The 16382-nt window shown below is 58.0% G+C and overlaps 1 protein-coding gene across 1 annotated transcript; it reads right to left on the bottom strand.

Moving 5' to 3' along the window:
• Positions 1–380: 380 nt before the first annotated feature.
• Positions 381–13455, bottom strand: HSPB8 (heat shock protein family B (small) member 8). Its single transcript, XM_002719801.6, has 3 exons — positions 12732–13455; positions 7318–7381; positions 381–1339 (listed from the first exon to the last, which is right to left on the bottom strand). Exons 1-3 carry the CDS (start codon positions 13096–13098, stop codon positions 1180–1182), a joined length of 591 nt encoding a protein of 196 aa, XP_002719847.1. The 5' UTR covers positions 13099–13455; the 3' UTR covers positions 381–1179.
• Positions 13456–16382: the final 2927 nt, after the last annotated feature.

Here is a 16382-nt window from a genome sequence, read left to right as displayed (position 1 = left end):
ATGTCTACCCTAAGACCAATCCCCTGCCGTAGGGAACAGAATGGCCATGATGAACTTAGACTGACGCTCAGTTATCCTCTGAGGCCGGGGGCAATGCTGTCCGAACAAAACAAGGCCCTGTTAGGAAGGGGGACAGGGCCACACCGGCCGAGGGGACTGTTGCAGTTTCTGGGGTGGCCAGGGCTAGGACCCTGCACTGTGCAGGGTGACAGGGGGCGAGGTCGCTGGCACAGGGCATCGGTGAGCACTCGATCTGTGCTAAGTGTTGGGAAACTCACACTGATTTAAGCTTCAAGTGGGTATTTATGGGTGTGCATGGTAGGGGAGTCCGGGATGAGAGCCGCTGTGGCATGCAGGGCCTCGTAAGAAGCACACGAGGCTAAGAACATCAGCTCCTTTATTATTATCCTTATTAATTATTTACCATTATTGTCCCCTAAACAACAGCACAACTCAAACAGTAAGGACACACACGCCCTGCCCACATACACAGCCCCACTGGCCTGTGTGCCAGGCTGCCTGGCCTTCGCTTGGTTCCTCTGCAAAATTCAGATTTGGACAGAAGGGGGTGGGGCTTAGCCAGAGAACGAGCCATGGGGCCGCCAGCGTCCTGGGGGACCTTAGGCACGGGCTGCAAACGTCCGGGCGCGGGACAGAAGGCACTGCTTCTTTCCATGTGGTTGGTAGGGATGCAGGATCTGTTTAGAGCCTTTCGCAGGCCAGGGATGGAGCAACACGGTGGGCTGAGCCCCGGGACCCCCTCCACCAAGCCACTCAGCAGGCACGGAAACAGGAAGCCAGTGTAGGGATCTGGGTGATGGGGAGGCCCCCAGAGAGAAGCAACGCTTGCCTTAGGGGCAAGGTCAGATCCGATGTGAAATATTAAGTCCCCATTTGTTTGTTTGGCAGCAACAGAATGTGCAACATTGTCATCAAAGTAGAAAAAAAAACAAGGGCAAAGAAAAACCAGTATTTGACCTAACGCAACCAAGCATGACTTGCCAATTGCGCCCACTTGTGGAGAGATCTATTACTACACTATCCAGGGAGTTTGTGGTCATTCCCCCACCCCCCAACACTTTGGATGCACTAAAACGGAGTTCAGCTAAAGTTATGTACCCCACAAATCAGAGAAGCCTGGGGTGGGGGAAGGGACAGGGATGCGCCAAGGCTGCTGCTTCAGGTACAGGTGACTTCCTGGCTGTCCTGGGGCAGCTCACTGTTGAAACTGCTCTCTCCGTAAGGCGCGTAGGGTGGGACCTGGGGGGCTTCGATGATCAGCAGCCCCTCCGGGGAGAGCGAGGCGAACACTGTCACCGGATCCACCTCTGCGGGAAGCCTAGGAGAAGCACAAGATGTTAGTCAGCCACTGCCTTTAACCCAGCGCAAGCATCCTTTCACTGCTTCGAAAGAAAATATTTTGGGGGGGCTGGCGTGTGGCGCAGCAGGTTAACCACCACCTGCAACACCAGCCTCCCATACGAGCATGGATTCCAGTCCTTGCTGTTCCGCTTCTATCCAGCTCCCTGCCGTGGCCTGGGAAAGCAGCGGAAGATGGTTCAAGTGCTTGGGCCCCTGCCACCCACCTGGGAGACCTGGAAGAAGCTCCTGGCTCCCAGCTTCAGCCTGGCCCAGCCCCAGCCGTTGTGGCCATGTGGGGAGTGAACCATCAGATGGAAGGTCTCTCTCTCTTTCTCTGTCTCTCCCTCTCTCTTTCTAACTCTCTCTTTCAAATAAATAAATCTTTCAAAAAAAAAAAAAAAAAAAGAGTGAGCCTTAAATATCTCCTAGCAGCTCATAACTGTTTTTTCCCCCTAAATTCATTGGTAGAATCGCTTGGTTGGAGCTTCATTAGAGTCTAGTATGCCCAGTAGGGAAGCACTGATATGCCCATTTCACAGATCACTAAACAAAGATTTGGGGAAAATCAAATTGCCAGCTCAATAGTGCGAAAGTATCAAAGACGGGATCTGCTGCACACGAAACTGATTCTTGCTTTGATGTTTTTATGAATTTTGGGTTCTTATTTTGAGTGGGACGTGGGTTCTTCAACACACTATCAAAGCTGTGAGGGATGCGGGATGACCCCGTGGGGAGGCAGCTGTCGATAAAACTTAGCAAAGACTCTGATGTCTGAGCACGTTCTATGTGCCAGGTGCGTTTCCTGATTTAGCAGCTAACCAGGCAGGTGCCACCACTATCCGGCATTTGCAGAGGACTGAGTTGAGGCCCAGAAAGAGGGTGCAAGGGCACCCAGCCGGTGAGCGGCAGGTGGGAGCTGCAACTGGGATCCTGGTCTCCAGGCTCAGAGTGGCCAACCGCGGGGCTGCACGGAGGCCGCCCCTGGCAGCAGACTGCACGAAAGGTCGTGGAGGGGAAGCCGGGGTTCAGTCACCGGAGGTCTTCGCAGTGGGCAGGGCTGGCTTGGCCTGTTCTCAATGCAGGGTTCTTGATGAAAGAACCAAGGCATGAGGCAAGGCACCCTGAAGGGCCAGGGAGGGTGGTTTTGTGTTTGTTTTTCTTGCTGCAAACAGCAACCTGGAGTCACAGGAGCCCAGATACCCTCCCGGGGCGGGGGGGGGGGTGCTCTGTCAAGTCCAGCTTTTGACGCAGACCCGGGGCCAAACGTTCAGACCTCCCTCCTGCTGCCTGGGCAGGGCTGGCTCTGCTTCACCATCCGCACACCAGCCAGCAGGCACCCGGTCCACTGTCCCAGGGTGGCCGCCGTCCAGGCGTGGGCTTCGCAGGCCCATGGAGCAGCTTTCCAATGTGGACCCTTCCTGACTGTCAGCTTTGGGGCTGGGGTCCTGCCTCTCTGCAGCTGCTTCCTGGTAGGCCAGAGGGGATGACCATAGCACCTAACGCTTGAGGTGGTGTGAACACTGCGTTGCAGGGGCCGGAACTGTGGCGCAGCTGGTCAAGCTGCAGCTTGGGAGCCCAGCGTCCCGTATTTGAGCACCGGTTTGAGTCCCAGCTGCTCCACTTCCAATCCAGCTTCCTGCTAATGTGCCTGGGGAAGGCAGTAGATGATGGCCCCGGGACTTGAGTCCCTACCACCTATGTGGGAGACCCAGGTAAAGCCCCTTGCTCCTGGCTTTGGCCTGGCCCCACCCTGGCTGTTGTGGCCATTTGGGGAATGAACCAGCAGATGAAAGATCTCTTTCTCTCTCTCCGTCACTCTTTCTAAAAAATAAATCTTAAAAAATCAAAATAGCAGGGCAGTCAGCATCCCGACAGGTGTGAGGACACTGCACAGGTGGCAGTGTCACAGAGCCACAGGGAGAAACTGAGGCCCAGGGGGCGGGACTAGACCTGTCCCGGGCGTCTCAGCTCCAGGCCTCCAGGCTGACCCCGCCTGCTGGGAAGTTATTTCTCTTCCAAGCTTTTCAACCCTTGCACTTACATCTAAAGGGACGGACAGCTCGCCCGAGTGACTGTGTGCCTTTAACAAAGGTGGGACTGCACTTAGCACCAGGCCCTCGGGCAGTCACCAGGGTTAGCTCAGAGCTCACCCCCAGCTGCCTGTCACTGGGCTGGCTTCCTGATTGCCTTCTGCAGTGATGAGAATTTAACTTCATCCAAAGCGAGTTGATCTAAGACAGAAACGTCTGCAGCAAAGCACGGTACAGGCGTGTGAGCGCGGAAGGCAAAAAACAAGTGAAGGGATTGTACTGCACTGCGACGCTAACCCGCCAGGGAGACAGGGGCTTTCCACCTCCTTCCAATCCCTTACTGCTCTTTTCATAAAAAAATACAAAGACAGCTGAGCCTTATCACGATGTGAGGGTCACATCAAATTGTGTATAGGAGGCTCCTCAAAAAGTTTGTGCAAAGTGGAATTCAAAGATGAGTTTATGTTGTGCAAAAAAAACACGTTGAAATCCATGCAGATGAGGGGGTCTCTGGGAAATGCCATGGAGACAGTGCACTGCGGAAACTGAGTGTGCATTTCCAGACTGCTCCCGCTCTGTGTGTGCACGTCCATGTGTGCAGGCGTGTGGAGGAGATTCAAGGTCTACCCTCAGCCGGTGCCGCGGCTCACTAGGCTAATCCTCCGCCTTGCGGCGCCGGCACACCGGATTCTAGTCCCGGTTGGGGCGCCGGATTCTGTCCCGGTTGCCCCTCTTCCAGGCCAGCTCTCTGCTGTGGCCAGGGAGTGCAGTGGAGGATGGCCCAAGGCCTTGGGCCCTGCACCCCATAGGAGACCAGGATAAGTACCTGGCTCCTGCCATTGGATCAGCGCTGTGTGCCGGGCCGTGGCGGCCATTGGAGGGTGAACCAACGGCAAAAGGAAGACTTTTCTGTCTGTCTCTCTCTCTCACTGTCCACTCTGTCAAAAAAAAAAAAAAAAAAAAGTCTACCCTCGTGGCGGATTTCAGCTGTATGTTACAGTGCTGTTGGCTGTTCTCGGATCTCCAGAACCTACCCCTCTTGCACACCTGAAAACTCCTTAAGCCCACTGACCGCCCTTCCCCTAGCCCCTGGCCGCCGCCGCCTTCCTTGCTCCTCCTTCGAGTTTGGCAACTTTAGATTCTACGTAAAAGTGAGTATTTCCCTCGCCCTGCCTGGCTTGTGCCCCTTGGTGTAACGTCCCGGACCTCCATCCCTGTCATTGCAAATGTCAGCCCCCCCCCGTCCTTTATGAAGACTGAATAATATTCCAGATCTGCTCTCTACTGGCTGAGCCCTTCATTGAGTCCCATCAGCCTCAAGTCTCAGTTTCTTCATCCACAAGATGGGCTTGCAAACACCGACCCAACGGGATTCCCTGAAAGATGAAACAAGGGGAGACCTACAGCCTCTTAGCAGGCACAGCAGAGGATCAGCTGTGGAGCCGACCCCGCGCGGCAGGGAGAAGGAGACCTGCTTTAGCTCTCAGCATCCTCTCCTTCCTGGTCGCTCATCCAAGCTGGGAGTGGAAAGAGCCAGGCTGCAGTCCTTGCCCTGCCCCCAATCTGAGAGGCAAATTCCTAGACCTCCCAGAGCAGGGCCTTTGGGAAGAACATCCCAGCCCAAGGCTAGCAGCTGTGGGAAATCTCCAAGAATCCCCGCCTGGCTGAAGGAGCTGCCTGGTCCCCTAAGCGACCAGCACTTTTCCTGGGAGAGGCCTCCAGAGACGGGCTCGGAGCTGTCCCGGATGCCAGCCTGACGCCCCGGCGTCACCAGTGCGGACACAGCCCCGGGGTCCCGGGGCTCCTGGGAGATTGCAGCCTGCGGAGTCTTTTAGTCACGCCAGTTCCCACGGACCAAACACTGAGCCTGTGCCCTGGGCTAAGCGCCTCACTCACACCCTGCCGCTGGCCCCCACGCTCCAGTCTGCGAGGACAGAGGCTCGAAGCAGGCACGGAAGCTGCTCAGCCAACCCTTTACTTTACCGTGGAGCCAGGACTCCCGACACCAGGGCCCACGGTGAAAACCTTTAACAAGCCGACCAGGCACGTGAAACTGCAGCCTGCGACACCGGCACCCCATGTGGGAGCCCCGAAAGACTCCCAGCTCCTCCACTTCCCATCCAGCTCCCTCCCACACACTGGGAAGGCAGTAGAGGATGGCCAAGTGCTTGGGTCCTGCCACCCACGTGGGAGGTCCAGATGGAGTTTCTAGCTCCTGGCTTTGGCCTAGGCCAACTATGGCCATTGTGGCCGAATTGGGGAGTGAACCAGCAGATGCAAGATCTGTCTCTCTCTCTCTCTCTCTAACTCAGCCCCCACCCCCAACTCTTTACACTCTCCTATCTTAAAACAAAAACAAACTATGGGACAACCAGGCCAGCTGAGCCCTGCCCAATCAGAGGGGATGGAGGGCCTGGAGTCCCTCTGATTGACAGGCCAGGGCAGGATACAAATGGCTCCTTTGTATTTTAACAATCAGCCCAGCACCAACTGAGTAGTAGCCCTATCCTGAGCAACCTGGGTGCCTTCACAGCTCAGGGAACTCCCAGCGCGACCTTGGAGCTGGGAAAACCCACGGACACGGCCGCCCTTGGGGGAGGACCACCCACGCGCTCTGCCCACGCGCTCTGCCCACGCGCTCTGAGTGGGGCTCTGTCTTGATTCCTCCGCTCCAGCTGCTCCCTCTCCCGCCCCGCCCCCAAGCTGTGCTGGATCTGGTCGCTGAACCACTCAGGGCTGAGGGTCACCAGGCGCACCAGCCAGCGAGCGCAAATTAAAAACAGCCTGGTGTTTGCCTTATCAGGAAGCGTCCGCAGACAGCCAAGAGCTGCGCGGAGGGCCGGGAATGGGCACGAGCGGTGGGGGGAACGGGAGCGCGGGATCCCGAAGCTGAAGGAAGCCTCAGGATTCAGCTACTGCAGGATTCTGCTCCGTGCTGGCGCTGGGGGTGGAGCGAAGCCTCAGCCACAACAGCAGCTGTAATCTGAACGCCCCCCGCCCCCGCCCCCACCCCCGCCCCAGCTCACGTCCAGCTGGTAACTGCAAGGCTGGGAGCCGCACCTGCTGCTTCGCGGCAGAGTAGGGGATTCGGGGATTCGGGCCTCAGGTTGTGCGCCTTCCCCTGGGCCGCACTCCATGTCTTCCCTTCCTCTGTGCCCATCTCCATAGCAAGCACGGCGCCTTCCAACAAGACTTTGGGGAGCTGCCCTAGGAGGTGCCCTCTGTCCCGGCCATGGCCGAAGCCTGGCAGGCAGCCTTCAGAAGAGTCTGTTGGTTCATGCAGGGCTTCAAGGGAGGGTCTGTCTTGGTGGCAGGGAGGACTCTCCATCAGCCACGTGCCTTGGGAGACTGACGCCTTGGCGCTAGGCCTTGTGTGCGTGTGTTACTCTGCCTCGCTCCCTCTCGGCTCCTTCATCCATAGAAGGGGGTTGTTCACGCCCACCTCCCAGGGCGCTGAGCAGGTGAGCTGGCACCATCCAGGTGCAGCCCCTGCCCGGCCCCCGCCGCAGGTTTGCTGCAGCACCTTCTCCCCTTTCTTCTCTTGGGCTCAGTTTCCTGCCCCACAGAGGGTGTCTCCCAAGAGATGCCCCAGGAGTGGCGTTTGGCACAGCGGTTATGATGCCACTGGGGTGGGAATCCCAGCTCTGCGTCCAGTTCCAGCTGCCTGCCTGCTATTGTAGAGGCAACAGGCGCATCCTCAAGCGGCGGGGTGGGGAGGGGTCTCTGCCACCCACCTGGGAGACCCCGATTGGATTCTGGGCTCCTGGCTTCGTCCTGGCATTTGGCGGAGTGAATTAGTGCACGTGAGATCCCTGTCCCTGTCTACCTCTGGCTCTCAATAAATACGTGGATAAACACATTTGCAAAGCGCTAGCGCCCTCTTCCTCCACTGCCCCCACTGAGAACCACGCGCCCGGTTACTCACTGGATTTTCTTCGTGAAGTTCTTGGAGACAATGCCCCCTTCATGCTGCTTCTCTTCGTGTTTGCCTGGAAGGGAGAGGAACAGCACATGTCAGCATCTGTGGCCCAGCGGCACTGCCTGGGGCTTGGGGCTTGGATTCAAATCCTGCTCTGCACCTGCCTTCATTGGGTGGCTTAGGGGTCAGTCCAGAAACCCCAGTGGTGTGAACACCCAGCCCCTGTGTGCCCCGCAGATGTACCTAAGCCCACTTTCCTGGCCGGCTGTGAGGATGACCCAGAAGGGAGGCTGTGACTGGGGGCTGCTGCCAACCAAGTGTCAGTCTTGGCCAGACCCTAAACAGCCTGTGGGAAACAGTGCATTGTTGCAGCCCAGATCTCTCTAAGGTGACCACGTAGAGGTGAGGCCCTCATTAATTACTTCTTTATAGTGCGAGACAGTGCATGCATTCGTGAGAAAATACAGAAGACAAAATCTGTCGCTCAGAGGAAGCCATTAGTAATAGGCTTGGGTATATTCTAGAACTTTCTATGTTTCTTAGACATGTGTACACGTTATATAGATTTATATCACATACTTATCAAATCCAATCATTCTATGTGTTACACTTGCAGCCTGCTCTACTCTTTGGGTAATATACTTATTTTCCTGTATTACCGAATATTCTTGGACCAGTGATTGCCAGGGTTTGTACAGGTTCCTCTGCAGTGGTGTGTGACCGCTTGCCCAGCCTGCTGCTGCTGTCCGGCACTAAGTAGGGCTCCAACCTCGGAAGACACCGCATTGCTCGGAACATTCTAGCAGCCGGACCTCCCGCCAAGCCCGGTGACTCCTGCAGGACTGATCCCAAGCTTGACAATTCCTAAGGCTGGATCTGTATTGCTAAATCGCTCCCTGGAAGGACCACCATCTATTCTCCCACTAGCCAGGGTCACGGCTGGACGCGCTCATTTTTAAAACTGCTCTTCTGTGACCCTGCGGCTGCTCCCACACAGCTGAAGCTGCCCCGCGACCACCAGCCACCTGCTCTAGCACAGCCTTGCGGCCAGGGGAACCCTTGGCCAGGACATCCCCGCCCCCAGAGCCTGGTCCTCCCGAGGCCTGCTTCCCCTGGGGACAGGCCAACGCCTCTGACTCAGGCCTTTTGCCTCCTGGAATCCTAACTGCTGGGGAGGAGGAGGAGGAGGAGGAGGGGGAGGATGAGGATCATAGCAAATTTCCACAGGCAGTGCCTGACTTAATTTCTCGGCTTCATGATGCTGCTGGTTTTCTGTTTTTCAGTGCAGCATCCAATCAATTACACGATCCTCACACTCAGTGGCAGAGCAGGCTTTTTGTTAGATTCTGTTTTTTTTTTTTTAAGATTTATTTTATTTATTTTAAAGAGTTACAGAAAGAGCTAGAGACAGAGAGATAGAGGTCTTCCATCCGCTGGTTCACTCCCCAGATGGCTGCCAACAGCCAGAGCTGTGCTGATCTGAAGCCAGGAGCCAGGAGCTTCTTCTGGGTCTCCCACATGGGTGCAGGGGCCCAAGCATTTGGGCCATCCTCCACTGCTTTCTCAGGCCATAGCAGGGAGCTGGGTCGGAAGTGGAGCAGCCGGGACTCGAACCGGCGCCCATATGGGTTGCCAGCACTGCAGGTGACAGCTTTACCCGCTACGCCACAGCGCCGACCCCTAGATTCTCTTGACAACTGTGTGCCCCTGGAATGTTCTGAGCGCATGCGCACGGAAGGCTGGGCTGAGACAATGTTTGGTGGTTTCGGAGGATTCAATTATTCAGTGCATTTGGGACTCAATGATGTTTTCAGCTTGCTGCGGACTCCTCAGGGCACGCCCCCTAGTTGTAAGCGGGGTGCTGACCCGGCGTCAGCCACTCTGCCGAGCACTCTGCCTCTGTCCGCTCCAGGAACTTTCGCAGCAGCCACAGAGAGCAGCCTCATCCGTCGTCGCCACTTTATGGATGGGGAAAGCCAAGTTCAGAGAGGTGTAGGGACTCGGCGGGGGTCACACAGCTAGGAGGCATCTGAGCAAGGATTCAGAGGCCGGCAGGTGGGTTTCCGATCGCTGGGGTGCGGACTGGGGTCCCTGCTCTGACATTCCCCAGCACACCCTTCTCCGGGGCCTCAGTTTTTTCTTCTCTGAAATGGGGGTGAGCACGCCCACCTTCTTGGTTCCTGAGAGGAGCGACTAAGAGGGAATCGCAGAAACACCTTGTGGGCTGTGCAAACGGGTGAGGGTGCACGCCTGTGGTTCATCTGGAAGTTTGGAGAAAGGACTGCTCCTCCCAGTCGGTGCTCCATTGGGGGTCCGAGCGTCAGGGAGGGGAGGGGCTCTAAGCAAGGGCAGCTCCAAGACTTGCAGTGCAGGGACAGGGCAGGCGGCTGGGCTGCTTCCAAGGCGGTGTGGCTAAGAGGCTGGTCCTGAGGCTTTACTGCAGGACCATTTGCATGCCGAGAGCGTTTAAATATTACGAGTGGTTTTGAATTTCTTATTTTTGCCTCCTAATCTAGATTTTTCTACCACGTTTGTAAGCAGAAGAGTGCAATCCTGCAGAGTTTTAAAGAAATAACTCAGCCCCTGGTGGCCAACGTTGTCCCACGGAGCCTTAGGGGGATGGCAGGTGCCCCGAGCAGGCAGCGTTAGCTCTCCAGGGAACGCGATTGGCTGGGCTAAAGAAGGAAGGCACTGTTTCCAGGGGCCCTGGGATTAAGGAGGAGGGGCGGGAACGAGGCCACGGGGTTTTCCAGTTGCTTCCTTAGCCAGCTCTGGCCCAGTGTCCCAGGAAGAGAACATTTCTTGGCTGGTGGCTCCGACAGGGTGGGGGAGGGCGAGGCTCGACCCAGATCACCTAGCCCAGCATTTTCCAAAGGTTTTGCTGGAAGGAGACACTCCAGTGTGGTCAGATAAGATGGGGCTGGCTCTCAACCCTGACAAACATTCAAGGCTCTGATAAGGCCTGCAGCAGAGGGAGCTGTTTCTAATTTCGTTTCATCCGGTGCCTTCTAAAACTCTAACCTCCCCCTTTTCATCTCCCAGACACCAATGCGGCCTGAAAGCACATCACTTAGCCAATACCGATCCAGCCCATGGCTTCGTGAGACCAATGGCAAAGCCGAGGCTTCCGAGCAGTGGGATCCGGCCGGGGCCACCCAGTCGGAGGTAGACCCAGCCAGCCCAGCCCAGCACCTCCCAGGAAGGCCTGGCTCTGAGTCTCGGGCACAGGTGATCGCAGGTGAGGCGTTCTCTGGGCCTCAGTTTCCTTATCTGCAAAGTGGGCTGAGTGATAAACCCCACCCCCACCCCCACTTCCCGGGAGGTCCTTAGGAGGAGCCAGTGAGCTGAGGCAGGCAGGCAGCTGGCCCAGGGCCCAGGCCAAGTGGCTGTGGGAGAGTCAGCCCGTCAGCACGCGGTGTGGGATGGGAGACCGGACCTGACTCCTGACTTCCCCCGGAAGCTGCTTTATACCAAGCCCTGGATGTCAATCTTATTTTCAAAACCTCTTGGATGAAAGCCTGGTGTGTCCTCAGAGGATTCTGTAAACTGCACATGGAAACGGCTTTGTCCTCTGTCTTATTTAAGCTCACTGAGCCCATTTTACACATGTGGAAACTGAGGCTCCATAGCACAGCCTCTGGATCTGTAAGATGCTTATCGGGGATCTCAGCCAGGGGCTGCCAGGCCCCACCTGCTAAGAGGTGCCTTTGAAAGCAGATGGAGAAAAGCCCTTCCAGGCTGGACACAGGGCTCCGGGAAAGAGCCCTAGACCCTGAAAGCCCCAGGACCCTGGTTCAAGTTTGCACTGGTGGAGCCGTGACAAGGGTCACGTGTTCACGGAGTGCCAGGGCAGACGCTGTTACAGCGCCATCTGACACACACGTGTGTGCGTTACTCATGCTCGTGTTCAAACTCTCTAGATGACGACCCCATTCTGCAGATGGGGACACTGAGGCTCCTAAAAGCCTTTCTCGTCCTTGTCCCCCAGGCTGGTAACTAGCGGTACTGGGATTGGAGCCCAGGTCTCAGGGAGCATCTGTCACAGCCTCTCAATGACAGCAGCCACGCCTTGTGTTCCAGCCACATCACAGGCATCACCCCCACACCATGCCACACTCCTTGTGGCGCAGCCTTCCGAACCCCGATTTCCAGGCAGGGAAAGGAAAGCACACAGAACTCCAGTGGTCTTTGCATGCTGCCGATCAGTGTCCAGTGCCCGCGTCCCCAGCCAGCTCCAGGAGCCCAGCTGGTGCCCTCAGTCAGCACGTGGCCCCAGCGTGGCCCGGGCCCCCCACGCCCGCCCCAGCCTGTGCCGCCAGCCGCCCCTCCGTGCTGTGCCGCTGGGGCTTGTCCCCGCCCAGCCTGAGCCTGCGGAGGCTCTGATGGATTCTCTGGCCCGCAGGCCTGTGCCAGGAACACACTCTCTTTAATGGAACACTAATTGGAAGGGAAACACACACACACACACACACACACACACACACACACACACAGAACACACACGCTTTCTTCTGCCGCCCTGGGGAGAAGCGCAGGCGCCCGGAGGAGCCTCGTCTTCTCCTTCGCGGCGTGCCCTGTCCCGGGCTGCGCAGCGGCTGCGAGGCCCTGGGCCTGGAATCCGGGACACACTGGGCTCAGGCCCTGCTGCTGACTCACGGCCTGACCTTGGCCCGCTCGGCCTGGGCCTCTGCCTCTTCAGCTGCACAATGGGCCGAGGCACTGACTTCTCAGGGCTGGAGGATTCTTTTGGAGGAGGAACATGAGCAATGTAGGCCAGGCTCCCTTTGCCATCCCCTGCCCTCCCCTCCCCAGACAGCCTTGTCTGAGCCGCCGGTAGCCTTGGCTAAGGTACTGTAAGCTCTCCATCTACAAGAGGAGGAGACAAACAGGAGCCGACCTTCTGTGCCGTCCTGTTCGCTGCAGCGTTAGACACGGCGCCTAGGAGGTGGCGAGCGCTCCCTCAGGGTTACCCCCGGCATCCGTGGAGTCACCACGGAGCCCCTGTTTCCTGATCTGTGATGAAGGGGAGTCATGGAGTCTGTGCCAGTTATAGACGCAAGGCGACATCAACACGTTTGTGGCGAAATGGAGTTAAAGGACACGCTTACTCTGCGGAAAAAGCTTTGGAAATCCAGGCCTGGCTCTTTCATCCCAGGCGTGGGAGGCCGCCCGTGGTGTCACGGCCCAGCCCATCCCACGAGAGGACAGGGTGAGGGGCCCGTGTCTCCCTGCTCTGTCGGCCTAGCCTGGCCTCTGCATTCAACTGTCTCTGTTGAAACATCCAGGCGGCTTTCTGTGTCCCTGGCCTGGGCCCTGGCAGCGGGGGCAGGGTGAGCGTCCTCCTGGGAGCTGGGATAGGAGCACTTTCCATAAACACAGGCCCCGAGCGCAGCTTCCCCAAGCCCCCAGCCCCAACTCACCGGACACCTCCACGTAGCCGTCCTTGGTTTTCACCATCAGCTCCTCGGGCTTGAAGCTGTGCACATTGACACACACTTTCCAGGGTTCCCCGGGGAATGGTGGAGGGCTCCTGCCCTCGGCGGGCACCCCAAACCTGGCCGCAGCGTTGGGCCCCCGGGGCACTATGCCCGACCTCAGGGTCCCGGGCCACGGGGACGAGAGCCGAGGCAGCGCCCAGTCCGGCCACGAGGCGGTGAGGTCGTCGGCGAAGGGGTCCATGCCAAAGCCATCGTCCAGCAGGCGGGAGGACAGGGACGAGTCCCGGAAGGGGTCTCGGCGCAGGCGGCTCGGGTAGTGGCAGGAGAACGGCATCTGCCCGTCAGCCATGGCGGCTACTGAGCTCAGAGGGGAAACCGAGGCTCAGGGTGAAGGCACCACCTGCCCAAGGTCACGCAGCTGAGCTGGGCTTCCCGGCTTATCTTCAGCTTCAGGAAAATGCCAGTCTTCAGTCAGGGAGAAGCAGGACCATCCACGGCCACGGCGGCTCGTGCACACCAGGCTGGGGTCCCAGCCCCGAAAGGTGCTCCCTGGCTGAGCCCAGTGGAATTCCCCCTACCAGGGACCCGGAGATCAGCAAGCCACGGTCCTCCCGAAGCTGCCCAGGCGCGCAGCCAGAACCACCGAGCTCGAGAGTGGAGCCAGGGGCTTAATAAACTGGGGAACACACGCCTAGAAACTTCTCCTGGCTTCTGGGCTGGGAGCCTGCTATTTATTCGCTGCTGGGGGTTGGGGGTGGAGCCGCAGGCGCCTCCTGTCACCGGAGTATTCGGAGGTGATGAAGCAGCCCCAGAGAATCCGCCTAGGGGACAGCTGGGCTCCGCACCGGCCCGGGGGAGGCTGGGGGAGGCTGGGAGGGGCCTCTCCGGATGTTCTCTCCTCCCAGGCGCGGCGCTCGGCTCCGCCCTCCCGCTGCCTCCCCCGCCCCGCCCCGGCAGGGCTCAGCCGCCTGGCTATTAATAACCCTCTGCCCTGCTGAGGGTTCAGGTCACCCTCTGGAAATACCTTCCCCGAGCCTGTGGCTGCAGGCGTCCCCGTCGGCACCTGCAGAAGGGGAGGAGAGAGGGAGGCCGGATAACCGGTGGGCTTGGAGGCGGATGGCTCTGGGTTGTCTTTGGAATAGAGTGGCAAAGGGAAAGAAAAACAAAACAAAGCTGTGTAAATCTCTACGTAGACTAGGATTCCAGCGGCACTCCAGTGGGGAGGACTTTATGGGGGGGGCGGCTCTGGCGGTAGGTGCAGGGGCCGCATGCTGTGCAGTGGAGGAGAAAGATTGCAGGGCCCCGGAAACACCGGAATCCCAGAGGGAGGATCAAGGAGAGGGCCAGGGGGTGGAACACTGCCGGGAGGAACTTCTAAGTCCAAGGGATTCTGGCTAAACCAACCGGACGAGAGATTCTGGCTTAGAGTCAGGCCAGGCTGGGATCAGATCCCACCTAGGGGGTGGGGTGGGGCTGGAGAAAGGGTTGGGTGTCAAGGGTGGGTCTTGTTGCTTAACTGACTTAGGCGGTTCTTTGCTGAAATCGGATTTTACGAAAAACTGCGCAGATGCACCCAAAAGAAGGCTCAGGAACGTGGCTACGGGTTGGCCAAGCCATGAGCCTGGCAATTGAAGTCTAAAGCATTAGCGTGCCCCTCGGCACCTGTGAGCCGGCTGCTTTCCCACCTGTAAAGTGGGCGCGAGAGCAGCCTGCTCCTGGATGTGTCCGAGGAGCGGCTGGGGCAGGTGATTCTCGCCCAGCGTTTAGGACACCCATCGGCACTTTCGTTCTTCCAGTTTTGTTACCAGTGACGCCAACGCTTGCTCTGTGCCGGCCCCCGTCCCAGGTACTTCGCAAATACTAACTCAATGGATTCTCCGCCCACATTTTGTAAGGCAAGGAAAGTGCCGCAGGCCGTGTTATCGAATGACAGTGTCCCTTAGGATTGCACAATTATTGCAAAGTTCTGTGCCCAGGCAGGACGTCTGCCCTGAGCCCAGGAAGAATTGCATTTTCCAGGCTTCTCCGCGGCTCCTGTGCGGCTGGAAGAACCAATTTACAAACCTTCCTTGGAGGCCGGCGCCGTGGCTCACTAGGCTAATCCTCTGCCTTGCGGCGCCGGCACACCAGGTTCTAGTCCCGGTCGAGGCGCCGGATTCTGTCCCAGTTGCCCCTCTTCCAAACCAGCTCTCTGCTGTGGCCAGGGAGTGCAGTGGAGGATGGCCCAAGTGCTTGGGCCCTGCACCCCATGGGAGACCAGGAGAAGCACCTGGCTCCTGGCTTCGGATCAGCGCGGTGCGCCGGCTGCAGCGGCCATTGGTGGGTGAACCAAAGGCAAAAGGAAGACCTTTCTTTCTGTCTCTCTCTCTCTCACTGTCCACTCTGTCAAAAAAAAAAAAAAAAATCCTTGGGCTTAAAAACAACAACAAAACCCCCTGGGCTTAGGTTCCTCTTCCTCTTTGATCGGTCCCCAACAGGTGGCAGAGGTCTTTTCCTCTGCCTTCTTCGTGGGGTGGGGGTGTTCAGAAACTCAGTGAGTCACAGGTCGAGAAACGGTTGGATGTTAAGCGGTGTCTGCTTAGGCAGTTTGCTAAAAATAACAATCCATAGACCCATCACCGTGGTTTACTGCCTCCCTGGCCCCGCCGCTGAGGGGAGCGAGGTGTGGGGCGGGTCTGCGGAGTCTGCGTCAGACCCTCCCTCCTGCTTCCTTGTGGTCCATGCCCCCTGCAGACCCTTGCCTCTTACCCTTGGCTGTGGGGCTGCAGGACCTGGGCCAGTGGGACTTGGGTCGCCCTGACTCCCAGCTCTGTCGCTGAGCTGCCGGATCCTAATGGAGACCCCCAGCCTCCTCCCGCAACAAGAAGGGGAGGCAAGCCCCAGGCCGGCGGGCAGCGCTCCGAGTGACTGGGCCCCCACTTGATACGGGGTGAGCTCATCAGCCTAGCAGCTTCAGGCTGACGTCACTGCCTCGGCTCTCTCTGTAATTACAGCTGGGCAGGGCCAGCTGACTTTGAAGCCAGTTATGGGGAGAATTGGGAGTCATCAGCCCTACCAGGGACCTGGGCGAGACTGGGGTGCGGTTTCTGAGTGGGGGGGGTCTGGGTGGGAGTGGCTTGGCATAGAGCAAGGCTGGGAGTGGATTCGGGTGGGAGCAGTGGGAGTGTGAGTGTGTGTTCAGGGTCAGGGCTGTGTTTATGGAAGGGTGGGTCTTCTGGAAATACTGCTTCCCCTCCCCCTCCCTTCTGCAAGCCCCAATGGAAGCTTCCAGAAAGCCCCTCTGCCTAGAACAAGGCACAGCTGGAACGAGGAGAACAGATAAGACGGAAGCCTGGCCAGGGAGCGGGAAGGGAACCGGATGACCTAACCCCCCTCCCCATGTCGAGGCCGCAGGGAGGTGGGTGTTGTGGCACAGTGGGTTAAGCCACGGCCTGTGAAGCTGCTTAGCATCCCACGTGAGCACTGGTTGGAGTCCCAGCTTCTCCATTCCTTATTCAGCTCCTTGCCAATGCACCTGGGAAAGCAGTGGAAGATGGCCCAAGTGTTTGGGTCCCTGCACCCACATGGGAGACCCAGATGGAGCTCCCGCCCCGTGATCCTCCCCTGCTTCCCGGTGTCTGCTCCTGGGGCTCT

The sequence above is a fragment of the Oryctolagus cuniculus genome, chromosome 21 (genome assembly GCF_051225735.1).
Source record: "Oryctolagus cuniculus isolate XC-2025 breed Fujian yellow rabbit chromosome 21, ASM5122573v1, whole genome shotgun sequence".
Lineage (NCBI taxonomy): Eukaryota > Metazoa > Chordata > Mammalia > Lagomorpha > Leporidae > Oryctolagus > Oryctolagus cuniculus.
This window is presented reverse-complemented; position numbering and strand designations above follow the sequence as displayed.

Excerpts from the sequence above, each read along its gene's own strand:
- HSPB8 (XM_002719801.6), bottom strand. The coding sequence starts at position 13,098 with ATGGCTGACGGGCAGATGCCGTTCTCCTGCCACTACCCGAGCCGCCTG. Across the intron at positions 7,382-12,731 it reads CGGCTACGTGGAGGTGTCCG|GCAAACACGAAGAGAAGCAG; the intron begins GTGAGTTGGGGC and ends TCTCCCTTCCAG. Across the intron at positions 1,340-7,317 it reads AACTTCACGAAGAAAATCCA|GCTTCCCGCAGAGGTGGATC; the intron begins GTGAGTAACCGG and ends TGCTTCTCCTAG.